We start from the raw sequence: 22,542 nt of genomic DNA, 5'->3' as shown, positions 1-22,542 counted from the left end.
TTACAATAAACTAATAATGGTTGCAACGCCCAAATCCTGATACCATTGTTTGGATTCCTCTGCAGTCGGAGCCATTTATTCTACCCTGGTTCCACCAGAGCATCACCTGATATCAATATATTTCAAAAACATGATTGAATGTGGTTACTGTGTATTTTTGGCATTACCTAATGTAACAGGTGCACAGGGTTATTTGATAATGACTAAGCTTAATGTTTATCCCACTAAACGCTGTCCTCACACTCACCAATTATCACCTGCCACTAAAGGCCTCCACATCTCCATCACAGCTCAGCTACCCCTTCATGTGGGCAGTGAGCAGCCTGGCGTGGCTCGGTGAGCGCTCAGCGTGTCCGCTCTCCTGGACCAAGGCCGCCGTTTTTACGGCTTACGCTTCTCACAACACTGTCTTTTGTTGGCTGGACAGTGTTCAGTGGTGCTGCGGTGAAGGAATCATCCTGCCTTTTGGTTTCTTTTCAATTGGAAACATCCAGCTCAGTCAATCTGGCCAAGTGATAGACTTGGGTAATTGGATACCCTACTGGGCATTGGCGATGCTGAGGGACGCTGTCCCAATCCGCTGCCTTTGGCTCCTCGGTCTGGGCGCCGGTACACACTTCAGGAGTCATCCAGCTGTTTCTGTCGTATTTCAGCACGCTTGTAACACGGCACTGGGTCACCTCAGTTTGGGGAGTCTAACCGGGAGCAGGCCTGACACACCAGCGCACAACGGGGGTCTTAGTTGATGTCTTAAGGGAAAGTTTGCCTGAGATCAAATTGGTTTACTCAATCGATCCCCCTTACAGTCCACGGTGGTTATGGATTTATTTGCCTTCCTCGGACGTGGATCAGGGGTGTGATATCTTTGTGAGTCCATTTCCACACGTCCACCCCCATTCTGCATTGGCACCTTTCAGTTCATCGCGAGGCAGAATCAAATACATAGTGAGGTCTGAGAGAGCCCTGTGAAACATGGTGAAGGCAGCAATATGCTGTGGGGAGGCTTTTCTCTTTTGTGTGCCCCCCCCCCAAACTGAATTTCAAGAAAGATTTGGTCTACTGGAAAAATTTGGCTGATGGAGATGGAAAAGTTTTTTTTTTTTTTTGGGTAAAATTGATACAGACAGGTTTTGATCCTACAAGTGAAAACGTTGGGTACAACACAATGGATTCATCTTTTAATAACCACACTTTTACATTCTATTTCATTTCATAGTAAATACGAACACATCTGTCTGAGGACTTTAACTCAAATGCAAACTTTTACAGATTAAAGGCTGTTTTTTCAAATAATTTATTACAATTAGCTGAATACAGGAAGTGTTTTTGAAAGAAATATCGTCCCAAATCCTGCTCTCATATTGCTAGACCAAAAAAAATTTTTTTTCTTTTTTTTTTTTTTAATCGAGCCTAACCTAATTTTCAAACTGGGTGACCATCTTTTGTTAAAGCAAATGTGCAAAACCAGAAAAAAACTTAAATGTTTTTTACGTAAAAAAAAACAAAATTACGCTTGATCTACAGTGATTTAACATCCTTTTCCTTTAGAAAATCTGAATAACTTGTTTAATTAAAATGATCATATTTTGTAAAGCAGGTAAAAAAAATTCCCAACATTATTTTTGGAATATGTTTTTATCCCTATTATCCATTTTTGGCTCTTGAGTACTTGTGACTTGAGAACTTCGGCCCATGTGCCAAAAGTTTTAGACACCCCTGCCTTAAACCTCTCTTCTGATTTAAATGTATGACTGGGCTCCTCGCCGTGATGCCGAAAAACACAATCTCTCCGTCTTCAGCGTTCAAACCCCAGAGCATAACACTGCCACCACTTTATTTCATACGGTGAGCAGTTTTCTTTCACCGAACCTCCGTTATGGGACTGTGCCTCAAATCTCATTTCATCAGACCGTAACATTGCCCAGACAAATGGACACCGTTGTCACGTGTAGAAGACAACCAAGAGCTCCTGCAGCTCCCTCGGATCTGCCGCTTGCCTCAGACCTGTGCATCAGGTCTTAATTATCGTAAAGTTCTACACCACATGTTAGTTTAAGAAACAGTGTGGATAATATGGCGGTGGTATAGAGACAGCGTCTTTTTTTCTTCCAGAGACAACATTCAGACTTGGCCAAAGCCAATTTCGTTATACGAAACAGTGAGAACTCATATTTCTTTCCCAACGCAGGAAGCTGACAATTCTACGGAGCGTGGAAAGCCGGGTGATTGATGCTCGGACCAACCTGCAGGGCCCTGTCTTCATGAAGTCCAGCCTGAGCCCGTGCATCCTCCAGCTCCTTCTGCAGCCTCCTGCACTTTGCCCTCCACTGGCGCACAGCTTCCTGGGCCCTGGTCTTCAACTCATTTCTGCTTCTGGTGCTCTCCAGGAGCAAGGCCTCCATCTCTCTCCTCTCCGCCTGCCCGCGGCTCTGAAAGAGTGATTGAATTTATCAATAAAGTCCACGCTCATTCTTTATATTATAAAACCGTGTTTTTTTTTTTTCTTTTCTTTTTTTAACCACAAGGCACCTCAAAGAATGGAGCAAAAAATATGATTTATAGCTGTTACTTTTGCAACTTTAAACATTTTTCTGATACTTTGGCCCAGAAGAAAGGTGTCAAACATTGCGCTATTTTAATTTCATTCACCACAGAAAAATGTTCCGCACCTGGATGTCTTTCAGCTGGTCCAGAATTCGCAGCTGCTGCTGTTCTCGCCCTTCCAGGTCGGACGATAATTCCTTCGGCGTTGAGAAGAAAGAGGAGTCAAGCAAGAAACCTTTGCTGGAGACATTTAAATAAAAAAAAATAAAAAGAGCTTTCGGCAGCTAGGCAGCGACGGGTCGCCCTGTTTACGCCCATCCTAACATCTGGATTCTTTACGATAAAGGGCTGAGAAGAGGCCCAAAGAGAATCAAAATGACTTTGAAGTTTCGGGGTTGGCTGAGGTACAAAGGCGACACGAGCGACCTGGTTGCCATTCTGATGCTTCCGCTGAATAAGACGGTTAGTTAGGGGTAATTAGTCATACACCGATTAGTCTCGGACAGATAACAGCATGTAAATCCATCCGGCTCGTTTTTCCCTCATTATGCTTCATTTTGGCTCGTTTACCTCCTGAAAGAAACACTTCCTTCGTCTATTTGATCCAAGTATAAAAAAGCATAAGCGAAGCCCCAGGTGATGCATGCAAACACCCACCATGCTTCTTAACACCTATTCTGTTACAGGGCGGCTGTGGGAGTTTAGACACGTTTTCTGTAGGATCAGACCGTGGTGCCAATGCTCAAAATGCAGCTCCTGCACACACACACACACACACACACACACACACACACGCGCGTATCGCTGATGGCAGCCACAATCAGAGATGCCAACACTAAATGTTCCAGAGCCTCTTTGGTTTTCTTTCACAGCGGACTGACGGATATTACAGCCGAAGATGAAACCATGAGATCCGATCCTCTATTTGGACAGCCAGCACAGCTGTACTTCATCCCCATTTACACTTAAAAATTGTGTATTTATTTCTCAACTGGGATCCATCGTTTCTTTCTCAAAATTCCTTACCTTTCCGGGCCCATGCTACCAGAATTACGGGTCTATTTTCAAATACGGAGTCTGCGAAAAACCAAAGACAGTTGGCCAGGTTTAGACGACCAGACCAGGAATAAAGTCTAGGAATAAAAATATTTTCTTCCACCCTCGGTTTTCTTCCCCCACACATACTCCAGGCCTGAAAAAGACTTGGATCAAATTCCAAACTTTTGCAGACTGTGCGAGAACCCTGCATTATGCCATATGTCCATAGAAAAAGATAGCTGGCATACATTTCCTCCTCTGATACACACCTTGAGCTGTAGACTCAGCCGTAGGTTCTCTCTCTCCTTGGAGTCCAGGGCCCTCTTCAGCTCCTCCACCTCGCCGCGGACCGAGGCCCTGTGAAGCTGAGCCTGCAGCTCGGCCACCTCTTTCTCCAGCTTCGACTGATCTTTGCAGACACACATCCAAAAGCGCCGGTCAAATTCACGGCAGAGGGGAGTGGGCAGAAAAGCCGAACACATTCAGTCAAGGCAAAAACCTTTTTAACTGGACACCGTTGACGTCAGCTCAGTGCTGCGGTACCCTTACGAAGCAACTAAATCCGTTTTAACAGCTTCTGAGGCTTTTAGAGTGAAGTGAATCGCAGTCTGTCCTTAACAGCTACATCTGCCAGATGTGCCTTCTGTGGCCTTTTGTAGCCACAAGGCTAAAGTTTAAAGGTCTTCCCTTCGCTGTGACAGCAGACGCCCTCACATCCGCCTTTCTTGACATCTTGGAAACGTCCAGCTGAACCGCTCACCACTGCACGAACTGCTGGGTCGGCGGGAACGCTCCCAGCATGCAGTTGGCTTCCACGTTGGACCGCTCTGATGCACGGCTTTCTTTGCAGAAAACCACTCCTGACATAAAAAAGGAATCCGTCTTTTGTCTCTTTCATTGCAACCCGCCTGCTAATTGAGTTGGTAAGAGGGATTTGAGCCGGACTCTTCAGGGGATGCGTTAGTCAAAAAGGAAATCTTGTTCTTTTCAGCTTAAGTTTTGTGATAAGAAAAATAACGCTTCCCAATGGTTTTATTCAAGTTTGATCACGCTGAGCATTTGTGTCACTGCCGAAACAAAAAGACGTTCTGGTGTAAACTGTCATAAGGTTTATAAATATAAGAAATATTTAAGATTATAACTGTCAGTCACTTCCAATTATTTTTTATTTCTATTTTTAAAGCCCTGGGGGTTTTTCTCTTGTTCTGCATGGCAGCCATTTTTCTCGCTTTAAGCAAGACAAATAAGTTTTGAGAGACGTTAACAGGATCTGAATGAAATGAATGTCCTCTTGAATAAACGAACCATCATTTTTTTTTTCCCCCCTCCGAGTTCCAGCATTCGTTCACGTCAGATGAAGACCCATTACGGCTACACGTGCACATATTAAATTACTCCCAAATGCACTCATTTATTATTTATGCCAATGTTATGCCGCGGCCTCATTCAACGTCCTGTCACCCGTTTCCGTCCCAGTTTCAGGTTTTATCCTGCCGTGGAGAGCGCTCCTAACAAGTAGAGCAGCCACTTCGTAACGCTGGATAAAACAGGCGTCGTTGCAGTCTTCATACTGATCGCTTCCCTTCCCCTGACGACCCAGTTACCTGACCCCTGTGATGGACCTCTTCCCCCATCTCGCTCGGCGTGGCTGGTGCGCAGCTGCGCGCCGAGCTGAGAAGCCTCCGTTTGCGTCCTGTGAAGCGCCGTCTTCTCAGCCCTCGTCCTCAGCAGCTCGCCGTGCATGTCCTCCACCTGGGGGATCATCATGGGGGCAGAGTGAGCAGACGTCTGCGACCTCTAATCAGGCGGAAGGGAGCGCCAACCAACCTGGTGAACGAGGGACTCCCTGCTCTCCTCGGACTGCTCCAGTAGTCTGCGGGCCCGGCCCAACTCCTGCTCCATCTGAGAGGACAAAGAGAAATGATCAGGGCGAAGGTAAGGAGGAGGAAAGTGGGCCGTGCTTAATGCACAGTGTCTGCAAAGGTATTCACGCCCCTGGAAGTGTGCTACAAAACACAGACATGAATGTATTTCACGGAGAATGTACGCGACACGCTGACTTGAAGTAAAATATAGCTTCGACTAGTGCAGAGTGGATGGACAGTGCCTGTAAGCAGCAGCAAGATATAATAACTATGGATCTAAATCATCCCACAGTAGCTCTGGCTTTTAGTTGTCGTCCTGCTGGAAAATAAACCTCCGCTGCGGTCTAAGCCTTTTGCAGCATCTAACAGGTTGTTCTCTGTGGTTGCACTGCAAAAACGGAACTAAAAATAAATACATTTTTTCTTGAAGTGAGTGTATTTGTCCTTGATCTGAGCGGGCAAATAAGATGATCTGCCAATGGAATGAGATTTTTGCACTTAAAACAGGAACAACTCATCTTATTAAGTGAAATATATCTAATTATCTTATTCTAGGGGAAAAAATACTCCTTCCACTGGCAGATAAGATTATTTACCTGCTCCAATCCAGCACAAATACACTCATTTCAAGAAACTTTTACTAGTTTTTTGTTCCATTTTCCATTCATCTCCCATCAACGCGGACCAGCTTCCTTGTCCCAGTTGAAGCAAAGCGTTTCCACAGCATGATGCTGCCACCACCACGTCTCAGAGTTACCACGGGCCTCTAGGCTGCTTCTCTGGTCAACGTTCCCCTTGCCTGGCCTGTCAGTTTAGCTTGACGTCCGCGTCTGGATAGGTTTCCAGCTGTGCCCAGTGCTTTCCGTTGTCAGAGGAAGGGTTGAACAACGCTCAATGAGATGTTCAGACCGTTATAACCGAACCCTGCTTTTCTCCCAAAAGGACTCGCTGACGCTTCCGGCTGTGACGTGACACGGCACACCGCGGAAGAGGTCGAATACTTTTGCAACGTCGTGTGTTTTGTTGAAGCCTTCTGCAAACGATCGCTTAAAAGAAACAGATTCTCACCTTGGACCTTTCCCTCTCTGCCCGTAGGAGTCTCGCTGTCATGGTGTCTTCCCTCTCGTCGGATCCAACCCGGCACCTCCCCAAAACCTATAACGACAAACACACACACACACAGACACACACACACACACACAAAGGCATAAGGATGTGTAAGAATGCAACATAATAGGTGCTGCAGCATTGCTGATTCTCTCCACCTCAACACTCCCCCCCCCCTTTAATTTTCTTGGAACAACACAGAGGCATCACAGTGGATGTGTAACAAGAGCTTAGATCCCACTCAATCCAAAGCAGTCTTAGCAGGCCGTGTTGATGAATTGCCGCCTGCTTGCAATAGCAACCACCCGAGTGACTCATCATCTGTTTGATTCACATCACAGCGAGCCCATCGGTGGGGAACAAATGTGCCCTCTGCTCTCCCTCCTCTCCTACTCTTTAGCGGTATAAGAGATTATTTTCCTCTTCATTTCCTCTTGGTTGTTTATTTACCCTGGATTTTTTTTTTTTTTTCTTTTTTTTTTGGGGACAAATGCATTATGTCCCTCCACTCCGGGGCCCTGCTGGTGTGCCATTAGGGCACTGTTCTGTGGAGGGGATGCAAATGACTCGGTAGCTGCTATCGCTGCACCGCAGGTTCAGGCAAACTCTTGCTTGCAAAGTTTTTTGTTTTTTTTTGTTGTTGTTTTTTTTCTGGGACTACCTACAACTACACAGTGCCCCTCTGTGGTTGGCTGGGAGAATGCAAGAAGGGAGGTCAGATAAAGCCAGACACGAAAACGGAAGACAAGAGACGCTTCTGTAATTAAAAAAAAAAATTGCAAACATTATCATGACAATGTATAGCGTGAATAATTCCGGCGGCGGAGTGGATAGCACCGATCGGAATAAAGCGGACCTAATTGTGGCAGTCTCTCTGCTGAAAGTGCTCCAAAACGTCCCATTTGTGCTGCTAATCTTAGTCGAGGGGCTAAGGAAAGAGGGAGTCATTTGTTGCGCAGCTTATGAAGGCACTTCTGACTCAACTCCGTGATATAATGATCATTACAATTCATTTAACATGCATTAGTTAAACTGAATTTCCCCTTACAGCTGCGTTTCTATACCCAGAGGGGCAAAGCTGTTGTATACGGCCAAGCTTGTTTTTCTTTTTTTTTTTTGTCATAATACGTTTTGACAACAATAGATGTGCTCTGTAAAAGCTGCAACCATGGCAATGTGCAACGCCTCATAATTTTTAACATAACCTAGAGACCCAAGTTTATGCTCATTTTTCCTTCGCGAAACAGCTCAAGTTCAGTCGGACTTTGACTAGGCCCTTCTAACACAAGAATATGCCTGATAGAAACCAGGCCGCGTGCTTCACACCATCCTGATGGACATTCAAGAATCCTCACATCATGGCGCTCCCACCACCACGCTTCTCAATGGGGTGGGGGGTGGGGGGGTGTGCTGTGTTAAGTTTCTGTCACACGTTGTGTTTTGCAGGTAGGCCGAAAAGTTCAGCTTTGGTCTTATCTGACCAGAGTACCTTCCCCCACAGGTTTGCTTTCTCTCCATACGTGGCTTTCCACGAGCTGATTGGTCTGCTCTGTTCCTTGGTTTCCATGATGCTGTTTTTTTTCTCTCCCACTAACAGCCTCTAAGAATCCTCTGAGACCTTCACAGAACAGCTCCAGTTATAGGCTTGTAAAAAAAAAAAAGTATTTGGCCTGTTACAAACTTCTAGTTCTGCATTTTTGTCACACTTAATTTTTTGAAACAATCTTTCATATGATGACTAAGGAAAAAAAAAGTCGATTCAAACCTGGCCATTCTTAAAAAGGTTTAAAAAGATTTGCTCCTTTTGATAAATGGCTGAAAAAGACAAAAGACAGACCAGGTTCTGCAATGCTGGTGTGGCCTAGTCAAAGTCCAAACTTAAATCCGGTTTAACCTTTGGCATTTATCATTTAGTCTTGCAACCGGAAGGTTGAACGTTCGATTCAAGCTGTCATGTCGTCGTGCCCCTAGACAAGGTAAACATGGTTTGGCCATAATAACAAATAAATACAAAGGAAAGAGAGGATTTTCATCTAAACTGCACTAAACACATTATCCCTACAAGCCATGTGCAACATCACCATAACTCCATATAAACGTGCTTTTTAGTGTAGTGAAGCTGAGCAGGTGGTGTGAGACACAAGGAAGACCTTTAACAACTGGAGACAAACAGCTGCACTATGGAAGGAAAAGGCCGGCTCTGACCTACCAACTTAAAAAGGAAACTGGGGTTTCCACGTTATACTGCGTTAAAAAGTAATGAAGTAACAAATTCATCGGCTCTAATTTTTTTTAAATCGCACTAATGGTTGCGGTTGAAGACATCTTCTGTGACTCCGTCGTCGAGGTGAGGAAGAAATTCTCGGGAGAGATCACAAAAACAATTCAGCTGTCATTTAGAAGCGCAAATTATATTGCTACTTTCGTTCTCAGAGACGGCGGCTCGAAAAGCCTGGCGCCTTCTTGGAAAATTGAGCCTCATTAAACTGTATAAATACGAGCAGTGTGTAAAAATCACTCTGCCGCCGCGAGTCCTTTATCATGCAAAGTGAAGCGCCGCTGACATTCTTCTATCAGCAGAATTTCTCCATCTGTGGAAGAGAGCGACTCGCCAGAGACTCGTGAGGGAAAATTACCATCAAAGTCCATCCACCGGGCGTACCGGTGAGGGATCATCTTCTTTCTGGGAGCACCGCGGCGCGGTAAGCTTTAACCGTCTCCGCTGAGTCGAAAGCTTTGAGAAACCTTAAGTGTTTTAGCTAAATGTAGATAAAAACAGGATGTCTGGTAAATCTTTACCAAACGGATTTACAGTGACTTCCAAGTACTTTTTCAATGCAGCCAGTAATCTTGAATGTATTTTAGCAGGGTTTATCCCATACAACAACACAAAGTAGTCTATAATTGTAACGTATTAGTAGAATGAATATTATGTATATATTTTTTGAGAACTCAACATTTATGGCTTGCACATGTATTCAGCTCCCCTGAGTCGACACTTTGTAGAACCCCCTTTTGCTGTAGACCCCAAGGGAGTTTAGGGTATGAATCTATCTATATTTTTGCCCGTTCTTCATTGCAAAATAAGCAAAATGAGCTCAAGCTCAGTCAGGTTGGATTGAGAGCTTCTTTAAACAGCACTTTTCCAAGTAATGCCACAGCTTCTAAACTGGATTTAAAGGCTGGACTTTAACTGGGCCATTCCAACACATGAAAATGCTTTCTTCTAACCCATTTTTTATTGCTTGTGCTGCATTTTGACAGTAGGACTGCACTATGGCAGGAAAATGTGCAACTGTGATGCAAATGTGATGATATTGCTAATTTTTACAAATGATTATGATTTACCCTAAATTTTCTGACACATTTTTTCCAATTCTTCTTCATCACAAACTCCCTCCGACTCTTTTTGTACTTAAGCCTCACAACCAATAAGTGCATGCCTCAAGCATTTAGGTCAGGGAAAGTTTATTGCGCTAAATGTGCTATAGACATGCAGAATTTGCATGCATCCTACTTCAAATATAATACCCAACCAAATATTGTGTTTAAGAAGTTTACAAATGCAATATTGCAAACATTGATACTGCGACGAAGGCTGTAGTTCAATATGATGTCAAACTCTGAGCTAGAGCCACAGTCCTTCTGGAAGGTGAACCTCTACCGCCTTCTCAAGTCTTTTGTGATTTATTCTCAATTTTTAGATCAGTTCTCTGACTTCTTATATGATTAAGTGTTAAGTATTGACAAGGTCATTGTAGAGGGGGATTTTAACATTCATGTTAACACTGAAACTTTGCATTGCATTGCATTGAAATGACTGTTGTCATTTCAGATTTTAACTTTTTGCTCTCTCTTTTTTTCTTCATAGTAGGTACACCTGGTCTGGCGTTCTGTTAACTGTGTCATCATCCAGGGAAGACAGATCACCCGCTATTACCATCTAATGTAGAACAGATTACTGGATCAATGTGTGCTTCTATGCTTTTTGTCTCTCTTGTTGTGTCTCTGTTCTGTCTTCTCTAACCCCCAGTCAGTCGAGGCAGATGACCGTTCATACTGAGCCTGGTTCTGCTCGAGGTTTTTCCTTCCCGTTAATGGGGAGTTTTTCTTTCCGCTGTCGCTCCATGCATGCTCAGTATGAGGGATTGCTGCAAAGCCATCGACGATGCAGACGACTCTCCCTGTGGCTCTACGGTTCTCCAGGAGTGAATGCTGCTTGTCGGGACTTTGATGCAATCAACTGGTTTCCTTATATAGGACATTTTTGACCAATCTGTATAATATGATTGAATTTGACTTTGTAAAGTGCCTCGAGATGACATGTTTCATGAATATGCGCTATATAAATAAAATTTAATTGAATTGAAAGTGAAAACCTTTATGTGGCATTTACTGCTATCTTAGACTTAACTGGCTTTGCTCAAAATATCAAAAGACCCACCCAGTTTTGTCTTTGTACTTTGGACCTTGTGCTGATGTATGATTTCGGTTGTGAAGCTATTTTATTTCCTGATAACCCGGTCCTGTCTGCCCGATTTTTGATAACCTTTGAGTTTAATTTTACCCAAGTTCTCCACCCATAAAAAAAGTCCCTAAAGCTTATAGATCATTATGAGACAATGTTCTATCAACATTTGATAGAATCTGTGCCATTTTTAATTTCCACAGCATGGCAGAAAAACACAGCGGAAGGCAGCATTTTAATTTCTTCATCTTCACAAATTGATGCTCTTGTTCATAATTACTTCCTCATTGTGTTCTGCATTAGACAACGTAGCCTCCTTGAAAAAGAAGGTAATTATTCATAGGCTCCCTGGTTTAATCTAGAGCTGCGTACTTTGATGCGCAATACGGGGTTGTAGAGAAAATGGCGCTCGACACATCTAGCGGAGTCCTACTTAATAACAATTTGTTTATTGTCCCGCGATGGGGAAATTCGGGTGTGACACAGGGACAGCTACACACAATTATTAGAAATGAGAAAAAAGAGAAGAAGAAGGAAGAGCAAACCGGTCTAATCTAAAATTAGCTCTAAAGAAACATCAAGAGTAGAAAATAAGAACAAAGGAAAACTATTAGACAGCGGAAGAAGAAAAACCTCCCGCCTATTTACATAACACACAATAATAGAATATCCAATATGTACATAACGTATGATAATACTATCTGCATTATGCATAGTAGTGCAGCAGCAGCATCCCTAGCTAGGTGCGTGCAAGTTTCCTTAGCATGTGGGAACAGTGTTAACAATTAATGGTTAGACAGAACCTGTGCAACTGGAGAAGTTGTCTACTGCAATATAAAAAGGTCCTATGTAAAGCTAAACAGCATATTTTTTAATCAATTAATAGAGGAGAAGAATCCCAGGTTCCTTTATAGTACAGTTGCCAAACTTACACAGAGTCATAGCTCTGTTGATCCATCCATTCCCTCAGCTCCAGCATTAATGACCTTTTAAATGACCTTATGGGATTGTTTATAAATAAACTGATTCTAATAAAATCAAATTGTAATCATTAAAATCCTCCTGAACATGATTAATTAGTCTTCAGTAAGTAAGGTAACATTGGAGGTGTTTTTAGAACCCAATCTGTGCTTGGACTGTTTAGATCCTGTTGAGCTTTCAAAGTTTTCGAAAATATGAGCTTCATCTAAACCTCCAACTTGTATGTTAGACCCAATCCCAACCAAATTATTTACGAAACTGTTCCCCTTCGATAGCTGCCCACATTTTAGCTATGAATACTCTATCCTGTTATAGAACCTAAAGACTACTAAAGAAACCCTCTCATGTTTAAGATGACTTAATAAGTTACAGAACTATATCTAATCTTCCTTTCTTATCTAAAATTGTTGAGAAAATAGTTGCTAATCAAGTATGTGAACATTTACACAGTAACGCCTTGTTTGAAGAGTTTCAGTCTTCAGAGCTCGTCATAGCACTAAAACAGCTCTGGTGAAGGTCACTAATGATATCCTCATGACCTCAGACAATGGACTTGTGTCTGAACTTGTTCTGTTAGATATTAGTTGTGCATTTGATCCAGTTGATCACCATAATGTCTTAGAAAGACTTAAATGAACTGTAGGAATTAAAGGAAAAGCATTAGGCTGGTCTCTTCAGGGTCACTTATGGAGTACCACAGGGTTCAGTTCTTGGGCCAATTCTCTTACTATATGCGTCCAATTGGAATAATTATGGGATTAATTTCTGTTGTGCTGATGACACTCAGCTATTTATTCATTTTTGATGAATCCCATCATTTATGCAGACTACAGGCCTGTTGTCAAGATATGCCTTGTAATTTTCTGCTTTTTAATTCAAACTTGAGGGAGATTGTCATCTTTGTATTTTGGAATCCCTTAAACTGGATGGCGTTATATTGGTTTCTGCTAATGTAGTAAAGAACCTTATTATTGGCAAGGACGTGTCATTTAAATCCCATATTAAACAGGTTTCTAGAATTTTCATTACACTACAATTATAAGACCAGGCTTAAAACCTTCCTTTTTGACAAAGCCTATGGTTAGAGTGGCTTAGGTTACCCTGAGCTATGTCGGTAGTTACACTGTTATAGGATAAAGCAGCTGGAGGAGAAAGACTGCTTTACCTCACAACTACATTTTCCTACTACTCTCCAATTTTGCATTATTTGTTATTTAAACTTTTAACTTGATGTCCTCTCTCGGTTTTTTTCTCTTCGGAGTAGTTACATCTGACCTGGCGTTCTGTTTATCTGCTATACCGTCCTGGAAGATGGTCATCAGCTGAGCTACTGCTCCCAACAACCTAACGTTCTCTTAAGCATATATATGATACACTTGGCGCTGTCTTTCAGCATTTACCGTATGTTACGAACTATAAGTCGCTCCAGAGTACAAGTCGCACCAGCCATAAAATGCATTATAAAGAAGGAAAAAATATATATAAGTCGCACTGGAGTATAAGTCGCATTTTTGGGGGAAATTTATTTGATAATATACAACATCAAGAACAGACATGTCATCTTGAAAGGCAATTTTAAATAAAAATAGAACGGAGGCAACAACAGGCTGAATATTTGTACGGTTAGCTTACGCTACATGACACAACTGAGAACGTGCCTGGTATGTTAACATAACATATTAAAAGCTATTCAGATAACTATAGCATAAATAACATGCGAAGAAGTTAACCAAAGCGCCCGTGTCACTTCAAATAACTAAAATCCAGTGAAATCTTCATCCTCTGTGTCACTTTCAAATAACTCTGTTAACTCCGGAGGTAGAAGATGCGGCACTTCTGCTTCTACGTCGCTTACGTCTGATTCAATACAGGCCTAGAGCGCCCTCTTGCGGTTTAGTGTGAAAATACAGGTGTAATGATATAAAAATGTGCAATAATTTCACACATAAGTCGCTCCAGAGTATAAGTCGCACCCCCGGCCAAACTATGAAAAAAACTGCGACTTATAGTCCGGAAAATACGGTAGTTCACAAAATATTTGTCACTCAAAAGGTGTGTCATGTTGGGAAGGCCCAAGATGAGGGGTAAGAAAAAGTGGGTCACCTCCTGCTGGTCGTCGGCCGCAGCCACGCGCCGCTCTGGCCTTCTTTCTCTTTCGCTGCGCCTCTGCTCGCCCTGCATCTCTCTCTCCAGCTCCTCCAGACGTCTCTCCACGCGAGATGACACCTGCAGAAGAAGAATGAGGACGCCTCAGGTCACGCAAACATCGGCAGCGCGGGAGCGCCGTCAGGAGTTGATTAATGAGACAACGGGAAATTAAGGTGTGGGAGTGAAGGGAGAGAAAAAAAAAAACTCTCAAATGACTGGCTGGAAGTAATACATTTCCCACGCAACAACTCCCTGTCTAATCAGGAAGCAGCACATCCTCCTGTAAAGGACAGTTAATACCTTTATCTTGTCACGTTCACAGACAGGACGAGATAACAAATATTACACATATTGGCTGTCATTTGGAGCAGCGCATTTGCTACACCAGTCAATGACGGGGATATGCTTGGACAGAGGGAAATGTCTGTTTATTTGACAAGGGTTCTGAGATTTTTCGACTCAGAAAGAAAACGTTGCATTAAATCTGCTTTAACACATCAGTTTCCCTATGCTAATATTTTTCATATGATGTCCTTAAACTGAATTTGCCTCTCCTTGTCTTCTCAAATTCTCAAGGCTAGAAACCACCCATGAAGTATTGGATCTGAAATCTGCAGCTGCAACTCACCGTGTCCTGCCTGGGGGAAACCGTCATGTGCTCCGTGAGATTCTCCATCGCCCGCCTGGTGTCAATGTCAGACCTGCAAAACAGAAAGCAGACGAGCCGACTGACTGAGAAAATCCGCACGCAGCCCAGACAGATTATCTTTCATGACACAATCAATCTGAATGTAAAGGCATAATCTGAGGCGGCGGGAAAATAATTACTCAGCTTCGGATGTTGAAATTTGATGGGAGATCAATTCGTTCTGGTCAGCAACACGAGGGAGGACAGATTATTTTTTTTTTTAATAACTTCAAAATGTCAAGTTCTAATCTATGCCGGGGTAATGATCTGCTGCCGTCTGACTCTGCTCCTTCTCTTTTAATTTCCACCGACTTTCAGCCCTTTCTTATTAAAGCGTTTTAAAGACATAAGAAACAAAGATTTAGCATTGATTAAAGTGAAACCTTAAGCACAGTGAACCTTAAAATCAAATGGTCTGCACAACTCCTAAAAGGCCTGCACAAAATCCAGAAAACAAAAAAAAAAAAAAAAACACATAGAAACAAATAAACTATATTAAAGATGGACCAATCCGATACGTGGATCAGATATCGGCTCTGATTTTGGCTAATTAGCTGGATCAGATTGGCTGAATGATGCCGATCCAACGTTCTGATCCAGTCGTTTCTTTTATTGTCATACACAGCAACACAGTTACAGTGATCTAGTTACTTCAATTCTATGTTTGCAATGCCAGTTGCGTCATCACACAGAGCAAGAGTAGCAGCTAGTGAGGAGCACGGAGCAACATGAAGCAAGCGCCGGACAGAGCCAAGTCTGACATTTGGAAAATTTTAAAACTTGATACGCCAACAAGTTTGACTGCAACAGTCGAAACAACGTTTATGTCAAGTCTGATGCCTTCACTCACATGGCAGGGTACACGGTTCATCCGTTCAACAGTAGTATCGGATCTGTATCGGCCAATATGCTCGGCTTGGCCTGGGCGATAAACCGAAAATTTACCGACACCGAAATTTACAACGTCATTTTGCCCATTTAGGTATTTTCGTTATTAAAAAAATCAGAAGAAAAGTAAAGTAATTTTCCTGTCCCTTTAATACACTGCGCTACGTTTACAGTCTGTAGTCACGTGATCGTGACTACGAGTCTGAAACAAGAAGCAAAAGAGACGGGGTGGTTGAGAAAATGGAGGAAATTTCAACTATTTGAGTGGCGGCGGCGGTTATCGCTGTTGAGATGTACGCTCAATATATCGCAATATTGATTTTAGACCATGTGGTTAAGACAAAACTGTATTGGTGCATATATATATATATATATATATATATATATATATATATATATATATATATATATATATATATATATATATATATATTTATTTATATTTATATATATTTATATACATATAGGTGGTGCGTAGGGAAGGAAGAGAGTTGTGAGTAGAAGGAAGGACGGAAGAAAAACAGGGAAGAGGGGAGGAAGGAAAGGTAGGAAGTAAGGGAGACTGCATAACCAGAACAACTAAGGGGCTGCAAGGTGGAAGGAAGCAAGGTGAGGGAGAAAGGAAGGAAAAAAAGAGAATTGAGGGAGGGGAGAAGCAAACAAAAAAAAGGAAGAAAGGAAAGAGGGGTGCAAGCTAGTGAGGGATTAAAAAGGAAGGAAGAAGAAAAGGGAAGATGAAAGCGAGGAAAAGGCTAATTTTAGACAGGGATGAGGAACAAAGTTTGGAAATGCAAAGGTGTCGCCATTCTTTATATTCCATACTTCTGCAGACCTGGAAAAGCACTTACACTCCATTCTTGCCCAGACTGCTCTGCAGCCCAGTAGATTAATAAGGCCCCGTTCAAACGTTCACATTCTACCTTTGAATTGAATTAAGCAGTCATTTAGCGTTTTACTTTAGTACACAGTGAGAGAGCTTTCTCTTGCCGGCTTCAAACAGCCATTAGTCTAGTTATTATGCAGAAGCAGTTTGTGAATAGAGCCTGGCACAATAAGCATTCATTACAGACTCCAAGACAATCGTGCGAAAGTTACACGTAAAGACAACGTTTAACTATGAATTATACCCTTTTCGAATCTTTCCATTTTCTCCACTTTCTTTACTTAATTAATAAATGACGGTAATTGATTGAGATCACTTCAAGTGAAAAAAACAACAACTTATGTACTGGCTGATTATGGGTTAAGTCAGCCATGGATCGACAGCTGTGTGGAGTGGAGCAGAGTTAAAACCAGCGGATACCTGTTTCTCCTGAGGATTTCTCTATCCAGGTCATCAGACAGCCTCAGCTGGTCACAGCGCAGATCCCGCAGGGTCTGGTGCACCCTATGAACCTGTGAGACACCCACAGAGCCGTCCGTGATGAGCACAAAAGGAAAGGAGAATCTAACATAGATAGCACCTAATCAGAAAGACACCAAAAATTAAAAAAAAATAACAACATTTTAATCTCAGCAGTGCACAGCGGTTGATGTCGCTGACTCAGAGCGCCCTCCTGTGGCGGCTTTATGACACTGCAGCCCAGTAAGGGACACCAATCAGTTGTCCCTCACCTTGTCTGCTGCCTGGCTGGAGTCCTCGAAGCGAACGCCAGCAGACTGAGACCTCCTCCTCCTCCTTCTGCTGGGACCGTCGGGGTAATCCCTGAGCGGAGAGGTGGGATAGAAGCGCTGGCCCTCTGAGAACGCAAACAAAAAAGGGTTTTGGGTCAATTTAAAGGGTTAAGCTGGCTAATCAGCAACTAATTCGGGCAACCAAACAAGATGACATGACCACAAATGGCAGGAGAGAGAAAAAAAGAAGAAAAAAAAAATAATAAAAGCCCATTTGTGTTGCGTCTGTTATTTACTGCACCTGATCCTGAGCAGGCCTCCAGGTCGCTGGTGTGCAGGGTGGAGGCCGAGGAGCCGCGGGGCCCTTCGGCCCTGCTCAGCCTCTGTGTCTGCAGCTGATTGATTGAATCCTCTAAGCTCTCCCTGAGCTGACAGAGAGAGAGAGAGAGAAAGAAGATAACACGCATTACTGACAAATCACAAAGACAGAAATCATTTTAGTTAGCCGTGCGAACAGCGAAAACAGATGTGATCAAATAATAAAAAATAATAATAAAAAAACAGGCAGAACATGCTTCCTGAATTGAATAACAGCAGATGAGAACAGGATAGCGCAATATAGACGCGGGAGAGGGGTGAAAATGAATGACGAGGGCTGAATAAACGATGAGATAAAGAAGGGCTAAGCGGCATTCCAACGAGCTCCGATTCCGTTCGGCTCTCTGACGCCGACGCAGATTCCCTCTAAGCTTCCAGATATCGGACATTCTGCTTTCTCCTGTCCTTGAGCTCCGTCAGGTGGCGGCGTCTCGGGTTCCTCAAACATCCTCGCCCCCCCCTTACGCCACCACATCTGGCCTTTCCCAATCCTTTCTTTCCTGAGAAACGTTCATAGACACAGCTTCTAACATCAGACGGAAATATTGGCTCCAAATCCCTGGATCAGCGTCATAATTTAATAAGACACCAGCTGTAACTCACACGGTTGATATGATCGGTCAAAATCATAGCTTTAGTTACAAAAAAAAAAAATTTAAGTTACGATCCAATAATAAAAATGTGCTTTTTTTTCATAGCAGAAACATCAACTAGCACTGAAGTAGATCTGTGCAACGTCTTAAATATGGACTGCTTGGATGAAATCCTGGTGAACTATAATAATTCCATGCTTCCCATGGTGGCCAATAATTTACAATAGGACATTGTTTAATGCTCACACACCTGACACAGAATGTCCTGAGCAAGATGCTAAAGCTCAGAGGCAGTCATCGTGAGTCCATCGGGTTGATTACAATGTATACTGTCTTTGCAATTTTCCAAAATTGTTTCGCAATTTCATCTTTTACCTGCAAGGTAAAAGACTTGCACACGCCTTAGCTGCTGTCCCGTCAGGAATATTGTTAGATCATACTGTTCAGTAAATAAGCTGCTGTTCTTTCTTTTTTCAGTTTTTTTTTTTTTAAATGCCATATTATCAAGAATTGTGCGCTATCTATTCTGGCATTTATTTTTTTTTTACTTTTATTCTTGCCGTTTCTGACAAAGCTCATCCTCTGCTGCTTTGGAACCAACTTTAGATTACATTAGCTTGTTTTATCGCTGCTATAAACTATGTGTAACTGTGTTTTTTGCCACTGGCACGCCTGAATTTCCCCCATTGTGGGACAATAAAACAATCTCTTCTTTCTTCTTCTAATATCGCGCAGCACTAGCCATCAACAGTACTCATTGCACTCTAAAGGTACCTAGTATCACCCCGCCCACCCCCACCCCCCAAACACACACACCATTACACTATCAGCAGCAGTCTTAACAGCTGGTACAAGGCTAAAACAAATCTATGCCCTCAGGATTTTTTTTTTGTTGTTGTTGTTGTCCATTTTTTGGCGAGTCTGTGCAAACCGTAGACTCATCTTGGATCCTAAATGCACAGAGCTGCTGTCATGTGACTGAAAGATTCCCTGTTTGCGTTACCACAAAAAAAAAGAAGAAAAAAAAGGTTCAACTCTGCATCTGTATCAGAAGAAAAACAAAGGATATATAATGAATAAGAAACGTGTCTCACCAGAGTCATGGCTACAGCCTGGTCATCTGCATGCTCCCTGTACTGACCCAGCATTCTGTCAACTTTGCTCAAGTTCCTACTGGTGTCCTGACACAAAAATGCCACACAAACACAAGCAAAGAAGGGTTTATCTACAGTCTGAACCACAAGAGCAAATACACTGTTTTTGATTTTGGATGTATGGCTTTGTCTCCAGGCTCTGATGAGGGTTATTAAATAATAATAATAATAATAGTGTCCTGTCTGGCAATGTGGCAATAAGAATTGTCTTAGTTTAGTTTAGTGTTATTGAAAGGATCCCCATTAGCTACAGCTATGCTGCAGCTAATCTTCCTGGGGTCCTGAAAAATATATATACATTAAAAACAAAACAAAGAATACAACAAATAATTGAAAGAAAAAGAAAATACACAAACACATATACAAATATATATATACAACATATACACATATTAACGTACATATGTACCCTCATGCGGGCATGAAATATGACAAATATAAAACACATTCTACACTTACACCTTTAAACATACCTACACATAATCATAAGGTACATATTTGCACACACACACACACACACACACACACACACACACACACATGCATATATATATATATATATAAACATTGAGTTATATTATTTTGATAAATACTGTTTTACATATAATTTAAATTTATTGACATTATTAGCAAGCAGGATATGTTTTGGCAGAATATTCCATTCTTTCATACCTCTAAACACAACAGTATTTTTTATGGCATTTGTTCTCACTATGGGTAAAGTGAAATTACCTTTAGTTGCATGTCTAGTACTATACTGGTGATTTTCTTAATGCCAAAAAAAGAGCCCAACAGATTTTACTTTCACAAGCGGAGCTTTACCGCATTCGCCATAGTGATCCGCTTGATTTAAACGTGCAAGAAGCTTCATTATAATCAATGCATTGAATATTTATTGTTATGCGGACACAGAAACAAGAAGGTAGAGGAGGGGGGGGGGGGAGAAAAGGGAGTGAACGATAGATCCTCAGTGTGCTTCTTCACCTGCAAAGAGATATGTAAAAAGAACAGCACAACCAGACATCAAAGTAACGCCTTAATACCATCACTGAAGTATAAGTTATACATTATTAATAATACGTGTATAAAGTGACAGCTGAAGATAATAATAGGGGTTTTCTGTATGGAAGTGGGCCTGTAAGTCCCTGATGAGGGTTATTGATAGCGTATGCAAACACTAGTGCGTGAAATCCAAGCAGGCGTCTCCATCGCATTACCTGTAAGGTGTTGGCCAGGGTGCTGATTTTGTCCGAGATGTCCGCGGCTCGCCCCTCGTCTCCGCTGCCGCTGTCCCTGCCTCTGTCCCGGCCCGACCTGCGGTGGACGTCACGCCCCCGGCGCCTGCCTCCCCGGGTCCTCCTTTCGTAGGAGTCTGACTCGCTGGACGTGTCCATGGCTTGGGACGTCTCCAGCGGGAGGCACATGGGAGGGGAGACGCTAACTGTTCGCCCTGACGTTAATGAGATTACACGGCGGGGTGGGACGGTTGGGAACTTTTTCTACAAAGCGCAAACATGGCATCGGAAAACTCCACTGACGCGTTGTCATCTTAATCTGATCGCCTAGGCGATACAGAGCTCTATCCGAGCGGCAACAAAACTGCGCTGAAGCCCACAAACCGCATCCCGGCGCATAGTCGCGAAGGATGCTCCCAACCGGTTAGCAACGAGTGGAAACTATAGGGAACGTTAGCCGCCTAGCTAACCAAACGTTAGCCAACTAATGTATTAAAGCTTCGGATAAGACTTTAAAGCGCCTGCATAAAAACAAATAAGAGACATTTAACGTTATAAAGTATAGCGGAATGACGGCCCGGCCGAGTTTGCTTCGGTACCGGCGACTAACAGACGAGTTCCCTGCGCTTCTCTCTGCTATGGCAACTTGAACTAGCCGCGTCTGAGCTGGGAAAACAACGGAGCGCAACATTCCCGAGGAACGCTGGGAAGTGTAGGCTGTAGACGGCGGAGCTGTGGAAGAAAATGATGCGGGTGGACTACATTGTCCAAAAGGATGCTTTGGAGCCACTGTTGCCGAGTTACACAAAACAGTAAAAAAGAAAACGCTCAAAACCACTGCAATTATTATTATTATTATCTTTAGCATTATTATTATTATTATTATTATTATTGTTATTATTATTATTATTATTATTATTATTATTATTATTATTATTATTATTATTATTATTATTATTATTATTATTATTATCGTTGTTGTTGTTAGTAGTAGTATTGTTATTATTCTCCCATAACAAAAAATGGGAGGAAAAGTGTGTACAAGATACAATTTTCAAGACCGTTGGATGCCCTGTTCATTTTGGTCACATCCAAGTGTTTAAACTTTAGTTCTGCCTTCCGTCTTCAGCACCACTGTCTGTATATCTAACTACCGTATTTTAAACCTTCCCTTTGACATACCTGGCTATCCCTTAGACAGACATGATCCCACTCAAGGGAAGTATTTTGGTTGTTAGTTTAAGCGATCAGCCAAAAAAAAAAAAGCAGTACATGACTGAGATAGGGAGTGTAAATTTTGGCTTCATTTGTATTTACATTTTTTTCCCCACATAATAATCTCAAAGGTGTGGTCTGGATTTGCATGTAGCCCCATTTACTCTGGCACTTTTAAATTAAATCTATTGTGACCAATTGCCCTGAGTTGTCCCCTAAGTAGTTAAGTCCACCTGTGTGTAAGTGAATGCTTAGCTAAATAAAGCTGTTCTGTGAAGGCTAGAGGTTTGCTAGAGAACATTGGTGAACAGACCAAGGAGGAAAGTCCAACAGATCAAGTTGGGTAAAGGTACTGGGGCTTAAGAGCAGGGTCGTACTATGAAACTATATGTTAAATCTTTGAGCATCAGGTGAATCATTCTATCACTTGTAAGTGAAAAAAGAATTGCACAATGCAAACCTTATCAAGAAACCAATAGAGAAGACAATGTGGTCATTGTAACTGTGGAAGAGCTGCAGAAAATGGCACACCTTTGCTGAAACATGGTAGTGGCAGCATCATGCAGAGGGGATGCGTCGCTTCAGCAAATTAGGCTGACCAGACTTGATAGGGGGTTGGATGTAGC

The 22,542-nt window shown here is 42.4% G+C and overlaps 1 protein-coding gene across 4 annotated transcripts in view; it reads right to left on the bottom strand.

Moving 5' to 3' along the window:
- LOC105930634 (centrosomal protein of 128 kDa) overlaps nt 1-21,372 on the bottom strand; it is a 74,700-nt gene extending 53,328 nt beyond the window's left edge. For 3 of the 4 annotated variants that reach the window (XM_012868928.3, XM_036130375.1, XM_036130376.1), the window contains exons 1-13: nt 20,684-21,372; nt 19,407-19,493; nt 17,643-17,769; nt 17,342-17,466; nt 17,031-17,122; nt 14,780-14,852; nt 14,107-14,229; nt 6,516-6,602; nt 5,410-5,484; nt 5,187-5,334; nt 3,852-3,991; nt 2,670-2,741; nt 2,244-2,429 (exon numbers count right to left, since the gene is read on the bottom strand). In XM_012868928.3, the coding sequence (XP_012724382.2) occupies nt 2,244-2,429; nt 2,670-2,741; nt 3,852-3,991; nt 5,187-5,334; nt 5,410-5,484; nt 6,516-6,602; nt 14,107-14,229; nt 14,780-14,852; nt 17,031-17,122; nt 17,342-17,466; nt 17,643-17,769; nt 19,407-19,493; nt 20,684-20,890 (1,542 nt within the window). In that variant the 5' untranslated portion in view covers nt 20,891-21,372. The remainder of the gene's footprint in view (nt 1-2,243; nt 2,430-2,669; nt 2,742-3,851; nt 3,992-5,186; nt 5,335-5,409; nt 5,485-6,515; nt 6,603-14,106; nt 14,230-14,779; nt 14,853-17,030; nt 17,123-17,341; nt 17,467-17,642; nt 17,770-19,406; nt 19,494-20,683) is intronic. The other variant, XM_021319669.2, reaches the window with a different exon arrangement.
- Between the last annotated feature and the right edge of the window lie 1,170 nt (nt 21,373-22,542).

This window comes from Fundulus heteroclitus, unplaced genomic scaffold (genome assembly GCF_011125445.2).
Source record: "Fundulus heteroclitus isolate FHET01 unplaced genomic scaffold, MU-UCD_Fhet_4.1 scaffold_353, whole genome shotgun sequence".
NCBI classification, from domain to species: domain Eukaryota; kingdom Metazoa; phylum Chordata; class Actinopteri; order Cyprinodontiformes; family Fundulidae; genus Fundulus; species Fundulus heteroclitus.
Note: the sequence above shows the minus strand (reverse complement) of the source record. Positions and strands in the feature narration are given on the sequence as shown.